The 18,768-nt window shown below is 40.2% G+C and overlaps 1 protein-coding gene across 2 annotated transcripts in view; it reads right to left on the bottom strand.

Moving 5' to 3' along the window:
- hace1 (HECT domain and ankyrin repeat containing E3 ubiquitin protein ligase 1) overlaps positions 1-18,768 on the bottom strand; it is a 30,954-nt gene that overhangs the window by 11,054 nt on the left and 1,132 nt on the right. Inside the window, exons 2-19 of one of the 2 annotated variants that reach the window (XM_037073300.1) lie at positions 16,875-16,929; positions 16,547-16,636; positions 13,095-13,199; positions 12,372-12,447; positions 12,096-12,227; positions 11,556-11,638; positions 11,297-11,393; positions 11,098-11,199; positions 10,917-11,023; positions 7,973-8,123; positions 7,489-7,563; positions 5,527-5,831; positions 5,038-5,106; positions 4,795-4,882; positions 3,190-3,301; positions 1,603-1,700; positions 1,392-1,479; positions 1,136-1,285 (exon numbers count right to left, since the gene is read on the bottom strand). In XM_037073300.1, coding sequence (XP_036929195.1) covers positions 1,136-1,285; positions 1,392-1,479; positions 1,603-1,700; positions 3,190-3,301; positions 4,795-4,882; positions 5,038-5,106; positions 5,527-5,831; positions 7,489-7,563; positions 7,973-8,123; positions 10,917-11,023; positions 11,098-11,199; positions 11,297-11,393; positions 11,556-11,638; positions 12,096-12,227; positions 12,372-12,447; positions 13,095-13,199; positions 16,547-16,636; positions 16,875-16,929 — 1,983 coding nt within the window. The remainder of the gene's footprint in view (positions 1-1,135; positions 1,286-1,391; positions 1,480-1,602; positions 1,701-3,189; positions 3,302-4,794; positions 4,883-5,037; positions 5,107-5,526; positions 5,832-7,488; positions 7,564-7,972; positions 8,124-10,916; positions 11,024-11,097; positions 11,200-11,296; positions 11,394-11,555; positions 11,639-12,095; positions 12,228-12,371; positions 12,448-13,094; positions 13,200-16,546; positions 16,637-16,874; positions 16,930-18,768) is intronic. The other variant, XM_037073301.1, reaches the window with a different exon arrangement.

Raw genomic sequence — 18,768 nt, 5'->3', positions numbered from 1 at the left:
TTGTGGGGATCCTGTGCTGATGTTTTAACATGTAGGCTACTTGTTTAGCACTGTTGCTACATTAACATTAACGTACACGGTTGTGATTAAGTACGCCGTGTAAAGCACAACTCAATGTCGGAATGACTGTTGGATATCCAAATTTTGAGTTCAAAACAAGTTCATTGTATGAAGGCTAATGTAACTGCAGCAACGCTACTTGCTAGCATTTTCACATCACCCGCAAGGACTCGTTTACGGCAGTGGTCGCTTGGGAGTAATTAGAGGCAATGGCGGAGACGGAGGAGAGCGCAATGGAAGACAAAAATAACATTACTAGTAATGTTGCATCAGATGCGGATACATCAGCGGATTCCATCATTTGGGTTTAAAAAGTCAGACACCAACCAGACAACGGTAATCTGCAAAACATGCCGCCAACAAGTTGTTACTAGCGACTCGAACGCATCTAATCTTTTCTACCACTTTTATATATATATATATATATATATATATTTAATTTGCCTTTAATTGACATGGTTATCCAAAAAATGAAATAAATAAAAAGTCATAATATATATATATATATATATATATATATATATATATATATATATATATATATATATATATATATATATATATATACATACATACATACATACATATCAATATATATATATATACACATATCTATACATATATCTATATATATATATATATATATATATATATATATATATATATATATATATATATATATATATATATATATATATATATATATATACATACATACATACATACATATCAATATATATATATACACATATCTATACATATATCTATATATATATATATATATATATATATATATATATATATATATATATATATATATATATATATATATATATATATATAAAAATTGGCAAACTGCCGCTGTGGAGATAATGCAGCTTCTCTGTGTGAAAAGAGCTACTGTCATTTTTTTCTAGTCTTTAATCTGACTTGGCTATCATGGGAAAGGGGTTCCAGTTTGACTGAGTCAAAGTGATTTTTGTTGTGCCGTGTCAAGCAACTTTTAGATGTGGAAGACAAACCCTAAACACACCTATCTGATCCTTTATCTATACACATGGCTGTATTCCTTTACCTAGTATGTGTTTGTAGAAGGAGCGGGTGAAGTAGATGTTAACCAGCTGTCGGTGGTACAGAGCCAGACCCAGAATCTGACCTGCAAACCGGAAGTAGTTCAGGTGGTCAGGGTTCACTGAGGAATTACTGTTGGGCTGGAAAGTTGTACCTGTAAACACACACACACACACACACAGCACAGACCTTACATCTACACAGTTAAGTTTTGTGTGTCGTCACTTGAATGCTGTCACAGAAACATAAATGTCTTGTACCATCAGCTGACTGAGTGAACAGAGCATAGTCTGGGTTGATGATCTCATTGGATAGGATGTCAAACCACTCCCGAACTACACCCTGGCCCTGAAACAACAGACAAAAAAACACCACAACTCAACTCACTGGTTTGGATTCAATGAGACCATCAGCTGAAAGCTGAAACAGACCAACAAAAAGGCAGTCAGTGTCATGAATTTAGAGACCTACCATCCCCTCCTCGCCATGGAAGCGAACAGCGATGCCCTGTTTGAGCTTCTCATTGGTGGACTTGGAAACCATCTCACAACTGCTTCTGAAGATAGATTCTGTTAGGGAAACATCAAGTGCAACAGTGGCACAAATCTAGTAAGTAACAGATGGGGAGATCAGGTTGGAGCTACACACTTTCTGTTCTTTCTTTTGTAGACAAAACAATTCCATTTAAAAGCTGGCAATGTATTGCCACCTTGGTTACAGGGAAAAAATCTATACCCTGTAGAAATTTACAGTTTTATCTAATCACATAAGTATGCACCTAGGAGCATCTTTACTTTTGCTGTTGGTTCCCATCACTCACAAAAATAATCTGCAGTAGGTTTGCTGGAAATCATTTTCGCAAACAGGAACTAACCCTAACCCTAACCGGGACCTCCTCCTGGAGCCAAACCCGGGAGGGTAGCTTGCTGTTGAATGGCTGGTGGCTGGGCCTTAGCCCATGGGGCTCGGCCTAAAACAACAGACCAACTACATACAGTTGGACTCACCTCCACACACAGCGCTTGTTCTAAAACCAAACTCTTGGAGAGGGGCTGCACCTTTTCCGGAGTTGTCCAAAGTGAGAGGCACAGCCTAGGTGATTGGGAGGAGTGACCTGTTGATCCACAACTGAGTGGTGCTTTGTTTTTAGACTTGTTGGTCCATAAGAGCCCTAGCTACCAGGCCAACCAAGGTTGATGGTTGCCTTTGTGGTCGTATCACCAGATCTGCAGCTGTATGTCTTTGACAATCCGGTGAAGAGAAGAGCAGAGCTGTCAACTGATCATCACCTGGTGGTGAGTTCGATCAGATGGCAGGGGAGACTGCCAGAGGGACCTGGTTAACCAAAACGGGGAGTGAGGAGGAACTGAGCAGGCCTGGTGGAGGCTCTGGTCCATTGGGTCTACAACTCTCGCCTCTGGAAGTACTTCACACTCATCCCAGGGGAGGCTGGGTACATGGAATCTGAACGGGCCATGTTCAAAGCTTACATTGTAGAGGTGGCTGCTACGAGCTGTGGTCGCAAGATCAACCAGAGGTCAATAAGGATTGAGATGTGAAGGATCAAAACTCTAAGGCCTGCAATGCTGTTTTACACTAACATGACCAGCGTATTAAAAATGCAGGCCCCTTATTCATTTCCACATCCACAGACCACTGTGTTGGCACACCAGAGGTGTCAGTGGTTTACTATGTTAGCCAACATGTGAGTGTGCATCCCTGGTAGTTCACTTAAAAAAAATAGTGCCACAGGGACAATGTAAAATGATATGTCTCATAGTATTATAATCCCTAAAACTCATGACTTTATTATTCGACCAACCTTTTCCGGTCACTTTTTATGGTGATCACAGTTTTTTAAAGCAATGCCAAAATAATACATGCTCACACTGTACCAACACTTAGCACAAAAACTAAGACTATCTGCATTAGCCAACAAAGGAGAGGCAAAATTATATTGGAGTGGGAATTTCATTAGTAATTCAACTTTGGTATAATCATTTCTTTTTCCATTAGATTACAACATTAGAAGTTTATGGTGGTGAAGGCGGATTTTACCTCTGTGGATGAGCAGGATGTCGTTCTCATTGACCGGCCGATGAACCATGTCTGAGTCTGGCTGGCCAGCCAGCAGATGCTCATAGAACCACTCACAGCGATCCTTGAAGGGCTGAGGAGAAAAACAAGACTTCATCCCACACTGCACAGCACTTTCCTGGACTAATTACCACTTCACTGTGCTTTTAACTCTCAGAATGTGGATTTTTCAGTCTCAACTGATGGCTCCGAGAGCTTTCAGTGCTAAAATACTTGTCTGTAATACAGAGATGAGGCTGGGGTCTATTTGCATAATATATGCCTTTGTTCTGTAAGCGTTGGAGGTAGAGTGAAGGATGAGTGTGGAAGGGAAAGAAAGGCTTTTCCCCCTGGGGCTGCGGGGCGTACCGAGAGAGGAATCAGCAGATGAAATCAAATTCACAGGTTAAAGTCTGTAATTAAAACAAGGGCCTACTCCCAGGCGAGCCATAATCCATGGGTAACGAGGCTCGAATGCTGCAGCTCAAATAGGAATACTGAAGAGTGAGTGAACAGCACACAACTCGGAGCAGCACTTAAAATTTATGAAGCCGTATAAATGGAACTTAAGACAAGTGTTATCGCCATGGTTGTAACACTGTTAAATGATGCTGAAGTGAAGACAGGGGACTTTCAAAGTCACTTTCCATGAAGTCCCTGAAGATAAAAACATAAAGACTCAGAGCTAGTTGTCAAAGAAAATGAAGAATGAGGTAAACACTTTCCGAGCCACAGTGCAGTTTACTTGAGAAACAAATGAAGCAGTGTAGGTAGATGGGAGATATGTTCGTATTTTGGGGATACCAAATCATGACTTACTTTAGAAGGTACAATTCAATTTCAATTCAATTTCAAACAAGTTATATAGAATATAATAGACAAACTAAACTAAAGATATCTACAGTATTTACATGAGCTACAAAGTAGAATTGAAGTAGGTTGGGTTACATTAAGAGGCAGCAAGTAAGTGCAAATGTGAAAAATGTAACAGAGGGAGGGGAACTGGGAAATGCAACGACCATCAACACTGACTCTTGATTAGTTTGACAGGGTACACTTTGAGACCCTTTAAAAGGTGTAATGGCCAGAATTTGAAGGTAGTCCCAAAGCTATGGGGGGCAGCATAACAGCTGACTGCTGCCAACTATACTCTCTGCTGTAGCTATCTAGCTGGACACTAGACTGGGGCTGAACACAGCCTCAGAGACTGGTTTGACAGGGGATACAGTCAGGAGGTGATTAACAAGAGCTCCTATCAGGACTATGACTCCTAAGACAGGAGAGGCAGGAAGAAAGGGAGAGTCAAGCATCAGCAGCAGTTGAAAATGGTGTGTAGAGAATATATTAATATCTTACTCTGTTAATTGAAGATTTATTTCCACCAAACCAGAGGTGATTGTGGAAAGACAAATCAAGACTGTGTAGCTGAATTATATTTTATTCATATTAAGTTTGAATTAAGTGACTTTTACTATAAGTCAATAAGGAACAGAACACATTTTGGGGTTGACTGAATTTAGCTCTTAAACTTCTGCTCCCATATAAAATCCTTTAAAATATTTCGCACAATAATAAATTGTGTTTTACCTGGCCCTTAATAATATGCATGAACCGTGACATCAGCTCCGGACACTCCAGGAGGAAGTGAAAGTGGTTAAAGATGATCTTTGGATTCCTGAAAAAGAGGAGGCAGAGAAAGAAATTAACAGGAGGCGGTGAAAGAACAAAGACAGCAGAGTGGAAATAAATGAAGAGGAATTAAGTTGCTCGATCAATACTCAGTATCTGGGTGAGGAGGCTGAAGTATGGCACAGGGCCACATTGACTCACCTGGTTACAAAACACTTGAGCACCTCGTCATGCTTGCAGACAAACTCGATGAAGCGAGGAGACGTCATTCTGAATGAGGAAAGAGAGGGGGGTGAAGAACAGGGAAGATGGCGTGAGACAGGAAACTCTCATCAACTGCTTCTGTTTTATCATCAGATCACTCAACTGAATTTTGATCTCCACACTGAAAATGATCAGGCATCATGTAGCCAAAATGATAAAGGACTGGAGCAGCAAAAACAGAAACAAAAACAGCTCATTCAGCGAGAACGTCAATAACAGTCCTCTCTTGGCTGTTGTTTAGGCATCTTTAATGACCTAACTGAGTATAATTATCTACCTGGAGAAGGGTTCAAACAAAGAGAGTTGAATGTAAGTTGTGGGCAGAGCACTGACATCAAATTGCACTGCAGATTGCACTCTTAATGCAAGCAATGTTTTAGTGCAGTGGTAGTGGTGGTAGTAAACAGATGAAGGCTGAGCACAGACCCTTGTGGCATCTGACAGGAGCAGCACATGTAGAAGCCCTGGATCACGGCGCTGAGACGATTGGCTGTCATGGAAATAACATCCTCCCCATCCGCATACACCTCAGTTTCCATGACAATCTGTGGGTCCAGCAGAGAGGGGAGCTTTGGAGTAGAGCTGGATTGGTCGACCTCCCGCTGTTTGAGAAGCAGAGAGGCTATCTCGCTGCTGGAGGAAGAGGAAGATGGGTTCTTCTTGTTTCTGTCCAGCTCCGTGGAGATGAGCACCAGCCACTCATCGAGTGAGTGCCACAACAGCTCCAACGGCTGCAGCCAGACCGACAGGAGGGCAGGGGATCAAAGAGAAGAAAAAAGTGAAGACATTAGTGGGGATGAAGGATGTTGACCTTTGGGGTCTGAGGTTTACAAAGCTTCATTCAAGGCTTTAGCAACTTTTTCATCTTATCTGGGATTGCAAGAGTCATTTCAAAGAAGAACTGAGTCCTAATGATATCTGACTTATGGAATATACCAGCACACAAGTTTCTCTTTAAAGGGTCCAAAGTAAAAAAAATACGTGTTTCTGGTTTATCTGCTTTTTATCCCTAATGTTGATTGCCAAGTTATATAATCTGTTGTGTCTCCACAATTTTGTGCTGGGTACATGAGCTGTCCAGCCCTCCACCACATCCATGACTTACTCCATGATGTGCTATGAGCACATGTGGTTTGTTCTCAAATAAAAGAGAAAGAAAGAGTCACCTGTGTAGGAATAATACACTGTCTCTGAGAATGCCTTTGATTTGCAAGACATTCCAGTGACATTTGCTGACGTAATCACTTGAGTGATGACCCTGAAATGTCCTTCAAGTGCAGGCTGACACAGACCATGGTCTTAAAACAACACTTTGCTCTAAAAGACTCTGATCCCATTTTCATCATTGCAACCTCACTGGATCCCTGACATGAGGGCCACGACTTGTATGTAGATGTTAAACAAATCACACAGCAGCACTTTATGTGCAATGGATAGGCCTGCTGCTGGAGCTGGAGATGAGGTAAAATTTAGAGAGGGCATGAACAGTCCACTCTGCATTTGTACTCATTCACAGACAGTGTAATGAAGGACTTTAAAACAGTTAATATTTTATAAGGAGGGTTTCTTTACATTCTTAACTGAGATATATTGTGAATGAGACATTTTACAATGCAAAATAAATCTTGTAAGTGCTCTCTGGTGGATATATTAGACAGTTTCTAAATGAACTAATATCTCTATTATTGTTGGTTATGTGCTCCATAACAATATATTTGTCATTATTCTCTACTGATCATAAGTGTGATGTGGAAACCTGAAGACTCCCATGCACAAACACTGAGAATGGATGCCAGTAGGAGTCCAGACATCTTGTTTCATTATAAAATTTAAAATGTTTAATGAGGGAGAAGGAAAAAGGACATTTTACTGATTCTAAAGTTGTAATTATACTTTCCTTTTCTGCAGAAACCATGTCATTCTATTGTTTTACTCCTCAGTTGTCGTCACCTGTAGTTGCTGATTACTCATCTGTCCTGGAAAACATGGCTGACTGGGTGGTTACATGTTAAGTGTTGTCTATTGCCATAGCTTTGAGATGTAACTAGCAATAAAGCAAAAAAAATCCCTGGCTGTCTCTCTGTCTGTATGAATGTACTTCCATCAAATATCTCGAGAACCCTTCAAGTTTTGAATAAAATGGGATCGCTGCTCTGTAAAGCAGCAGGGGCATGGCTAAAGCACTTTCATGTGACCTCATGTGGGAGCAGACAAAACAAATAACAGTGAGAAAAAAGCAAAAGCAGAATGTTAGACAAGTCTGTATCAGTGGAGAGATGCTGTCGAAAAGGCTTTTCTGTTCTTCAGCGAGAACTGGAGTTGAGATTTTGAGTATCTGTCAACAGTAGTATACTTTCTAAAGTTTGCCTCAAGGGCAAGAATGTTTACCGTTACATGGGGATGCCTCTCTCTTTGTTTGTTGTGGTCCGGCTCAGAGAGTACCGATGTCATCATCCGATGAGTCTGTGAGCAGTTCAGGAGGCTTAAAACTGGATCTGTAAACCCCTCACATTACCAGATAATCTGTGCCCAACAGCATGTTTTAAACGGGACACTGCACTAGTATGAAATACCATGTTGGTTTGTGCTGTGTTATGATCTTGGACCTAATGAATTTTTTTTTTTTTTTTTTAATTATCAGAAAAAAAGAAAAAAAAGTATATATATACACAAAGAGCAGATATTTTTTTTTTGGCTTTCCTGTTTTTTTCTGATCAAACATCCCACAATTAAGCATTAACCAAATCATGATTTTTAAAAAAGGATGGTGTGTTTTGAATTGAAAAAACAATTTTGATCTGAATTTTCTCACACTTGATAGCACAGAACACAGTGTACTGTATACTGTATATATTGTACACATTCTACTTACCTTAAAGACCTGGCTGCGAGGCGTCTTGTTGCCATTGTAGCCCATGTCATTGCCGTTGTTGGGTGACGAAGGCCCCAGACGGAACACATGGCAGAAGATACGAACGATTCTCAGCAGGCTCTTCATCTGAGCTTCATAACTGCTGGACAGGCTGGGGAGGGACAGCGGGACAAACAACTAAATTGTCGCCCAACTAAATAAAATGAAACACTCTGACACAGATAAGATAGATGCCTAGTAGGGAGGGACGATATTATGTTTGCTATTTGTGATTGTTTTCACGTGCGGTCAGTGAAGCAGAGAAGCAGCTGTATAAAACAAAGAATAGGGATTTTGTCAAAACATCTTAAAACATCTTTGGTTCTCTATTTTCCTCTGAGGGTTTATCTTTGCTGTGAGATGCTGACTGTCACACTGTGTCTAACATAGACATCATCTCAGCAATATCTAAAGTAGTAAAACAACTCCCTTCAGTATTGCTGTACTTGTACTGAATGCAGACCACTTTCTGGTTTGCTTAGTGTTGGATCAACAGAATTGGCTGATTTTCAACATGATCAGCCATGAATGTAGACTGGCTGACCAGTGTTGGATATATTCAGTTCTGTGCTGGTCAAATTTGCACATATACACATACCACCCAATGTAGCTGCCAGCCTGAACTGAGAGAAAGAAACATAACATTATATGTTATTTAGGGCTGTAACGATACACCAAACTCATGATTCTGTTTGAATCAAGATTTTTGACCCATGGTTCAATACAAACCTTTTTTTTTTTTTTTTTAAATTGATTTAACATTTTATTTATGTAACATTTCAATAACTTCTGTATATGATACTTGTCTGATAGTATCAGAGTCGAAGTATTGGCAAACTGAACCAGTGTGAATGGATGAGCCAGCTGCATGTATGTCGATCGTACAGCTGTACATGGAGAAGCGTCTGTCCTCCCGCCTGTCCTACTGACTCCTCGTCACATTTCTGCCCGAAAAACAGCGTCTGTCACCGGAAAAAACTTTAACTGTGATGAAAATAAATCACTACGACTGTCAGCCCTCCTGACCGTGACTTCAGTGAACTTTCCCCCCGAAAAAGAGTGACAGAGTCACTCGACAGGGTCGGAGGCTGTTTACTGATGGCGATTATGTAATTATGTAATTTAGAACGAAAAACTTTATTTTGTCACTTTCCAGGATGTTTGGTGAGTCAAGATCTCAATCACGATACATTAAGACAGCATCCATATGATTATAAACTATCCACGGGTTTATATTGACAGGGGGACACTGGGGAAACACATTGAAAACACACACGTGTCATCATCAGGACGTGTACCGTCACGTCTCTTTAGGAGCTGCAGTGCAGCTTTCTGTGTGAACTACACAGCGGTTTGTCTTTACTCCAGTGGTGCTTCACTCTGTGTGAAAGACAAATGGCTGAGACTTGGTGAACCATGGCTGTGGTGTTAATGCTGCATCTCTGTGTGAAAGGGGGCTACTTGTAGCTCATAGGGCTGGATCTGGACTGGAAGTTGTGTCGCAATTCTGCCTTCTCACACCGCGAAACAGGTTCGTGGATCTGAGTGTGGCAATTTCGGTTTTGGTATGTGTGTCGTTACAGCCCTAATGTTATTTACCTAATTAATGTGCACTTGTTTTATTTCAGCTCAGTGTGAGAATACTGAAAACATTTTGCTGTCACTTTCAGCCGAACTGTTTGTGAGTTTAGAGCAGAGACAGGGACTTTACTCGATGTGTGCTGTTCTGGTCTGATCTGTTGTACCTGTTTTCTTATTGGAAAATAAAATATGATTAGATATGTTAGATAAAGTGGAGTATTCAGCAATACATTTTCAGTTGAATGTTATTTGTACAAAAACCTCTGACCGGTAATGAAGCACTTTATTTTGAGATTTGTTCCTGGATCTGTAGCCTGGTGCCGTTTTGGAGAAATGAGAGAGTTATTTAATTAAAAAATATATATATTTATTAATAAAAGTTCTTAGAAAGAAAGCCCAAGACAATTGGTGTATCTCTTCCCAAAATATGTAACATCAACTAGAAGATTTGTGTGTGATATTTTTTATCGCCAACATTTTGAAGCATTTTAAACTGACAAATATTCCTCATTCTAGCACACATCAACTCAACTTTAAAGATGTGTGGTCTGCTCATATTTAATTCTCTTGTCTTGAGGCCCTTTTAGATCCAAAAGTTGTGAGATTGAACCATACTGAAAGCAGCACTCAGTAGAGCTAAAAGATGACAAGAATGCATACAGCTTTTCCCGATCTACAAACATGTTTCATTCTGATAAGATCCTTCTCTCAGTCACTTCAAACATTAGGTTTAATTCACAGTTCAACTGCCTTTATCTCACAAACACTAAATATATTACAAAAAATATAATATCCTCTTAGAACACAGTGTGCTAATTCGACCAAATTCAGTGGCCCTGTATAGAGATGAGTATCTGAGTGACTACAACATCTTTGGTGGCATTTGGCCAATAGGGGGTGCTGTAGCAGCATCATCTCTTTAAACAGCTGTAATGCCCACGCCCTTTTGTTCCCTTAAAAATGTGACGAGGCAGATGGCATTGTATGTCCTCAATGACTGACAGTGCAAGTCGTCATCACCTACTCAAACCTTTTCAGCTCTCTTCTTAGAAGAAAGAGAGCAAATAAAATGGTTAATGGACTTGCATTTGTACAGCTTTTTTCTGTTCTACTGACTGAATCAAAGCATGTGACGTTCACCCATAACACACACACGCACAAACATTCATACACTGATGCCAGTGGCTGCCATGCAAGGTGCCGACCTGCTCATTAGAAGCAGTTTGGGGTTCAGTACAGCCAGGGAATAAACCAGCGACCTTCTAATTACTGGACAACCCACTTAGCCACAGCTACACATCAAATATGAATATGAAATGTGTACCTGAGAAGCTTGTGTCCATTGGTGGTAGCCACTTCAGCAAGGCTAGTCAAGATCCTCTGGTAATGACTGTCGCTCTGCTGAGAGACGTGCTCCAGAACCTGCCTGAGCTACAAACACGCACAGTTCAATGAAAGTCGACACACAAAGTTTATCAGTGATTGTACAGAGTAACTGATGATACCATGCTCTCTTTGATATCATCGTTCTGTGTCATCTGGATAAGGGTCTGGAACAGTCTGCCGTGATGCTGGATGAGGATCTCACAGGTTTCCCCATATCCACCCTGAACACACACAGGGGGGACAGTGACCGCAGGAGCTCATCATAAACTGAGTAACACAACACGTATATGAACATTGAAGAATTGGTGACAAACTCACCTGCACACAGAGATCCAGAGGAGTGATTCCATTCTTATCAGCGAGGTATTTGGCACCTCGAGAGAGCAGGATCTGTGCTGTGTCCCTTTGGCCATGGCTACAGAATAACACAAGACCATTAGATATTTCTAATATTGAGTCTCGCAGTTTTGGAAATGTCCATGCATAAGTGCATCTCTACCCATGAATAAGTGTGAAAAAGGTGAGGTGAGACCACACCGAATCACCAACATTACACCGACATATCTGATGTTATCACCTGCAGGCAAAGTAAAGAGGCGTTGCTCCAGAAACATTTGGCCTGTTGATGTCAGCGCCACTGTCCAGAAGACACAACACCGTCTGTGAACACACAAGAGGATAAAAGGTTCAAAAATGAGGATTTCTGTAAGAGGGTCAGGCTCGGACAGTAGCTCCACCCTCTGGCTAACGCTGTGGTCACAGTAGGCAACTCAACCACAAGGCCGCATCATTACAAGGCTGTGTAGCAGTTTCATCGATAAAAAAGTGTGAAAGGTCCAGACACGGACATTGCATAGCACAAATGTCTAGGCAGGGCGGCAAATGAAGGTATGTCTCCTCTCTGCTTGTCTGTGTAAAAAAGGAAGTCTATTAATAAGGGAAACGGCATGACTTGTGGGTGGTTGGTGGTGGAAATAAATTCTTAAATTCAACAGTGTGGATTTGGTGAGCAGCAGGTGCTAATTAACAATTTTACTATCTAAGGTGCTGTAAAAAAGTGGCCAGGCAGGCACAGTCGTTATATTTCAATGAAAGACATTATTCAGAATTTGCTTACAGTTTTGTGTCCATTCTGACAGGCTACATGTAGAGCTGTCTGGCCCATGGCATCCTCCACATCCACATTGGTCACATGCTGAACCAGATCATGGAGAAGCTCCGTCCGCCCATTCACTGCCAGCCAATGAATCTGCACCAGAGGTTCACATGGACAGTCACTATCCTGACTGCAGGAGTTTTTTAAGCACCCGTCACACTGGTAATACTTGATTACAATGTCTTTGAAACATTCAGTTCAACATGAAGCAAAGCCAGAGGATTCCATTCTACTCACAGCAGTCAGTCCCTCATTATTGCAGATGTTGACATCAGCATTATATTCCAATAGTTTGCCCATGCACTTTTTCTGTCTGAGGGAACAGTGGAGAGTGTATTATCAGTATCATCACACACAGTCAGTCAGTTTCATGCCATTTTACAACTCTAACCCTGACAACCATGACTATCTTGAAGGTCCATTGGATACAAGTAACTACAACAAGTCTAAAAAGCAGCGATTTGATGTATTCACACTAAACAACAGTTTGATGAGCTACTTTTCGTTCCACAAACTAAATAAGCAAACTCTCTTTGTTTTCATAACAACACAATTTAGACTGTATTACATTTTTTGTGGCGGACCCTGCCACCTTTCTAGCTTCAAACTGTGTTGAGGAACCTTATTTTCCTCTGAGAACTGATTTTTTTAATGTACTTATTGAAAAGACAGATATTTCTGATTTTGTATCATTACCTTATTAATACTGTAAATATAAAACATTTGACATTAAATTTGTTCTCCAAAGCTCCAGAGTGCACCTTTAACTTACAGGCAAACCATTTTAAAGAAGTTCAGGATTATTCTGTAATAAACTGGTACAAGTGAATCTGCATAAAGACCAGAAGTTAGTAACATGGAATGTAAACACGTTTTGTTTTTCCATTATTGACCTTTAAGTTATAGCAGTGTGGTCAGAGCAGAACCCAATAAGAAGTATCAGCTAATAACGAAACATACCCATTCCTAGCAGCGAGATGCAGAGGAGTACAGCCTGAGATGTCCTGGTAATTTGGGTTGGCACCTCTCTTCAGCAGCAGAACCAGACATTCCACTGAGCCACAGCTGTAAACAGAACACAGAGATATTTGGTGCACCACCTCTGCTCAATATGTGACAGATGTGTCAATAACAAAGAAACAGCCTTAAAACTTCCTGAACTTCCTCAATTCCCTCTTTTTGTATGTAGCACTAAACAATGACATTTGAAGAATCCATCAGCTACATCTCTGATTAGAAACAGTGTCCCTCTTACCAAGGACAATCCATCCACCTCAGTGGGGACAGTTTTCATTGGAAATATGTCCAGCCAATAACTAATCGCGTGTTCAGTTAAGTACAATCCCTGACAAAAGTCTTGTGGCTTATCCAAGTTGTAAGAACAACAAATAATAAGTTTTTTCAGTTTTTGCTTGGACAAATGTCTTGTTTCGATTCAACCAATCACAGATTAGAGCTCCACCTGTGATAACGTCCGTAATTAACACATTCCCAGGTGTGTATAAAAAGAACCCCAGCACACCAGACCTTCACGTGAAGTGCAACCTGACTTCTGACAACATGACAAAGATTCAACCACAGACCAAAGTGCTGATCATCAAGAGCCTGAAGACCAAGTCTACTTGGGGGGGGGGCAGGATGGAGCTCCTTCTCATACTTCAGCCTCCACATCAAAGTTCCTGAAAGTAAGGAAGGTCAAGGTGCTCCAGGATTGGCCAGTCCAGTCACCAGACATGAACATTATTGAGCATGTCTGGGGTAAGATGAAGCAGGAGGCTTGGAAGATGAAACCAAAGAGTCATGATGAACACTGGAAGTCCTGCAAGCCTGCTTTCTTTGCCATTCCAGATGACTTCATCGATAAGTTATCTGAGTCATTGCCCAGACAAATGGATGCAGTCCTCCAAGCTCATGGGACTCATACATGATATTTATTATTTTTCCCAAGGCGCCACGACTTTATGTTCTGATGTTATTGTAGCATGTTTGTGTATTCAAAATAAAGTACAATTTGTACCGTACATGATTTTTGTATGCGACAAGACCTTCGTCCAAGCAAAATCTGACCTTTCTGTCCTAATCAAATGATAAAACTCAATGAACATGATGCATGACTTAATTCTGGTATAATATGAATATTCTAGAGCCCTTTGCCTTTCATATAAGCCATTTCTGATTCCAATTGATCAACTACAAGTCAAGTTATTATTTGTCGTTCCTACAACTTGCATGAAATGCCAGTTGTCAGTTTGATGCCTAAAATGTAAAAAAACGAAAGTCCCTCTAGCATTTCTGAGCATATACATTTTTTTGATGTTAAACTTTTGAATAATAAAAATGTAGTTGTGTTTTTGCTGTGAGAAATAGAAATATAAAAGTGTCACAGTTTACATGATGGACTGTAGGCCTGCTGTCATTCGTTGGCTGTCATTGTGCATGACCTGCTCAGTCACGTGTGACAGCTAGTGGTGAAATTCAGTACTACCAGTCCATCCGGTATTAAGTGGTTTCAAAAAATTTTTATCATCCCAACCCTAAAACATGTCGTCTCATCCCTGGGTGATCAAATGACAGCAATATGTATTGGCGATAGACATGTCATCAATAGCAAAATGGTTTGATTAAATGTCTATTAAATCCAAAGGTATTTCAAGTGACACGCAAACAGCTAATCATTATCAGGTGTATAGTTCAGTTGCACCATCGTGTGACAACAACAGAAGAGTGTGTAGTGAGGATCCCAGCGCAGTGCACACCAGCTCTACATGCAATATATCCCATACATATGCTCAGGTCTGGCATCAGCTCTTTACTTCAGTGTTTCCCCACACATTCATTTATTGTGTCGGCCCGCACATTATCAACGCTAGTCAACCCATCACTGAATAACATGTACTCCAATATAGTGGATAGGGGTGTAGTTTTTAGTCTGCAGGTAAAACCAATGAAGAAGAGGAGGAGGAGTATTTAACATGGCTTGACCATAACTTCCTTTGCAAAGAGCCACAGGAAGTTAGCCAATTAGCTTGCTCGGCAGAAAGTGTCAAACTTGCACGCATTTTTCAAATGCAAGCACAATCCATTAACACCACAGTGAGAAAATTAGTGTTGACAGAGAGGAAACTGAGAATTAAAAAAGAGCAGGTCACGTCATGGCAGTATTTTTACTTATGTAATTTTATTTGAGTTTCTTTTTCTTGTTGTGTTAACATAATTATTAAGATAAATATGTCCATTTTTCACCTGGTCTTTAAATATGGGACAGGTCATTAAAAATGATCAATAATTGTCAATATCGACCAATATGAAACCTCACTTTCCTAATAGACCTGTCAGCCATATCACCCAGGCCTATGCTGATACTTAGTACGTCTACTGGGTACTAAGATACTGATTTATGTGGAGTGATAATGTAATGATGGATTGACTACAATATCATCAGGAGGATAGAGATCTATATCTGCCCATCCCTCTATCAACTGAATAACTTTATTGCCTGTAGATTTTGTAGCTGCAGAGAAATGGATCAGATATTGCCAGATCCTGCATTGATGTGACACTTGGAAACCACATGATCAACACAAACAGGGCCCCGCCCTCTGCCTATCCACTTTGATTTATAGTCCAACTAATACTTTTTGATGATGATGCTAATAATATTTGGGAATTCAACAATTTCCTAATGATATATCTATATTCACTCGACAAAAACTTAAATACAACACATTTGATTTTGCTCCCATTGACACTGATTTAAAGACTTTTTCTGTGTATGCAAAATAACTATTTCTTGCAGATTTTATTAAATGCTAATTTGTTACAATCTGAGTTATTGAGCACTTCTCCTTTGCCATGATAATCCACCCCCCTGACAGCTGGGTCCCAAAAAAGCAAAATCTGTAAAAAGCAAAATCTTTACATCGTTACAATTGTTACGAAAGAGCTGTTGTCTGTTAATTTGATGTTCATTTAACAACTAAGCATCTCCAATGTGGTTTCTCAAAATTTGGCCGTGAATCCAGCCGGGCTCACAACCCCAGACCACGTGTCACCACACCAGCCAAGGATCTCCAAATTCAGCCTCTTCACCTGCATGATTGTCTGGGACCAGCCACTCAGACACCTATTGTAACAGTATTTTTGTTATACTCAAGAATTGCTGCACAGAAAGTGTCTTCGAGAAGCTCATCTGTATCTTGACCTTGACAACAGTTCAACGTTGGAACCAACCTGAGTGGGCAAGTGCTCAATTTTGATGGCTGGCAAACACTACTGATATACAAGGCTAAACCTCACAGAGACATTCCCACCTACTCCTAATGTCCTTGTTACAATTCTTTTAGATATACTTAACAGGAGGGAGATTCCTGGCAGAGTTCAGTGCTTACATGTACATAAGAACAACATCTTACTTGGCAGCAATGTGCAGCAGACTCCTCTTCACCCGTCCAAAAGCGTAGTTCACATCGAACTTGGAGTTGAGCAGCAACTCTGACACTGACCTTTTAGAGACAGGGTGGAACAAATAGAGTATATCTTCTTTTCAAGACAACAACTATACATTCACCATTCACTTACAGGGGCAACTGTGCAGTAGACATTAAAATATGCTCAGATTGGTAACTACTGGCAATAGCAGGTAAACATGCCACAGAACATGGTTTCTACCTCAGGCACTGAGATCATAATGTGCCAACATTAATACACTACGCTTGTTGTAGAGTACAGTTTAATGCTTACCTGTGCTGGTCCGCCATGACCATAGGCATGAGTGTGTACACTGCTGTCTCATTGTCTGTGAAGAGAGAAACAGACATTATGTTATCTGCTTTCTCTTGAAGTGCAAGAAAAAGCTTGGAAGTGTACTTTTTGACTAATTTTCACATTTAACCTCCTATTGTACTTTAGAGCTGACCCCATCGGTTAGTAAATCAAATAGTTAAAAGAAAATTGATTGAAAACCACTTTGAAAACCTACTGTATTAATGATTCAATCATTTTTAATGCAACCACCTAATGTCCTGGCCCCAGCACTGTCTGGTTAATCACATGTCACAAGTAATAGCTCATCAACACTGAATAATCTGAATCTGCAAAGTAACTAGTAATTTAACTTATCAAATAGTACCACAAAAAATGTATTTAGGTGCAGTACTTGAGTAATTTATTATGAATTACATTCATTCTGGTTATTCATTTATTTTTCCTGAATATGTATCGGTTGTTGTATCAGCCCTGGGAAAAAAAAACAAAAAACATATTGGCACTTCCCTACTTTCTATACTGCAGTTCCTATTTGTAAACTAACAATATAGAGTATGAGTGTATTATCGTTCCAAAAATAACTTGGTCCTCTAAAAGTGATGGTTAACCATTTATTTTTTAATCCATTAACATGTAGCCTCATTTTCAGTTTGCTTACTGCCAAACTGTTTTTCACTTTAGTCTTCAGGGAGCAGTTGAGACATTATAATGGCTTCAGAGGATTCTTCATGAACAATCATTCCATGTTGTCTAGTATAGATATGTTTATTTCTGGCATGCTATATTCTTAAGCATACTGTTTGGGGAAAAAAATAATTTATAGGGTAGCCCATTTATTGATGTTTCCCTGCATGGCAAGTGCATGCTGCATGTGTTAAATTCTCACATGGATTGGATACAGACACACACATCCCCCTAAACCTTCTCATTAGCCAAAAAGAAACAAAAACACAAAATATAAAATTAAAGATGAATTTGACTGATGGTATTTTGTTTTTATATAGATATTGTGATCATTTCTTTATCATCACAATTTTTGGTCACAATAATTGTGTAGTAACAATCTAATATTGTAACAGCCACAGTGGACACACACTGTTAAAAGCTCTGAGCTCTGTGTCCAGTGACCTGACTGGTGATCCAAAGAGGGTGCTCTGAGATCTATTTTACCTTTTCTGCCTCTGTAGCAAAAGCTAAAGTTTCAAATACACAGAGGAATATATTCCACAGACTTATACTGAACTCCAGACTGCATCTGATGGGCAGTTTGCACCTTGCATGGCAGCCGCTGCCATCAGTGTATGAGTGTGTGTGTGTGTGTGTGTGTGTGTGAATGTGTTGTAAACACAGTGGTGTGTAGAAGCACTACAGAGATTCAAGAGCTGACCTCTGTCAGTACAGTTTTGAGAATTCAAATTGCACAAATAAAAATGTACCGAAAATGTTTTGCATTTGGATCATTTGCTGCTGTGTAAACAGGAGAACACTGGACCTCCCTCTGACAGCCTGCTCCTGTATGCTAGGCTGTCAGAGCTGAGTCACAGACTCAATACATACACATGGTGCATTTTAACTCATGTCAGACACACCACAGAATACAGCCTATAGAGTAGTATGTCTGTGGGGCTGACAGAGACAGAGATACAGAGAGACAGGCACAGAGACACAGACAAAGACACAGAGACACACACAGAGATATAGACAGAGATATATGGAGAGATACAGAGAGAGACAGAGATGCAGACAATGACACACACCCAGAGACACAGATAGACACAGATACAGAGAGACACACAGAGACACAGCTACAGAGAGACACAGATACAGAGAGACACACAGAGACACAGCTACAGAGAGACACAGATACAGA

This window comes from Acanthopagrus latus, chromosome 17, assembly GCF_904848185.1.
Source record: "Acanthopagrus latus isolate v.2019 chromosome 17, fAcaLat1.1, whole genome shotgun sequence".
NCBI lineage: Eukaryota > Metazoa > Chordata > Actinopteri > Spariformes > Sparidae > Acanthopagrus > Acanthopagrus latus.
The sequence above is the reverse complement of the archived record's forward strand: the minus strand, read 5'-3'. Positions and strand labels throughout refer to the sequence as shown.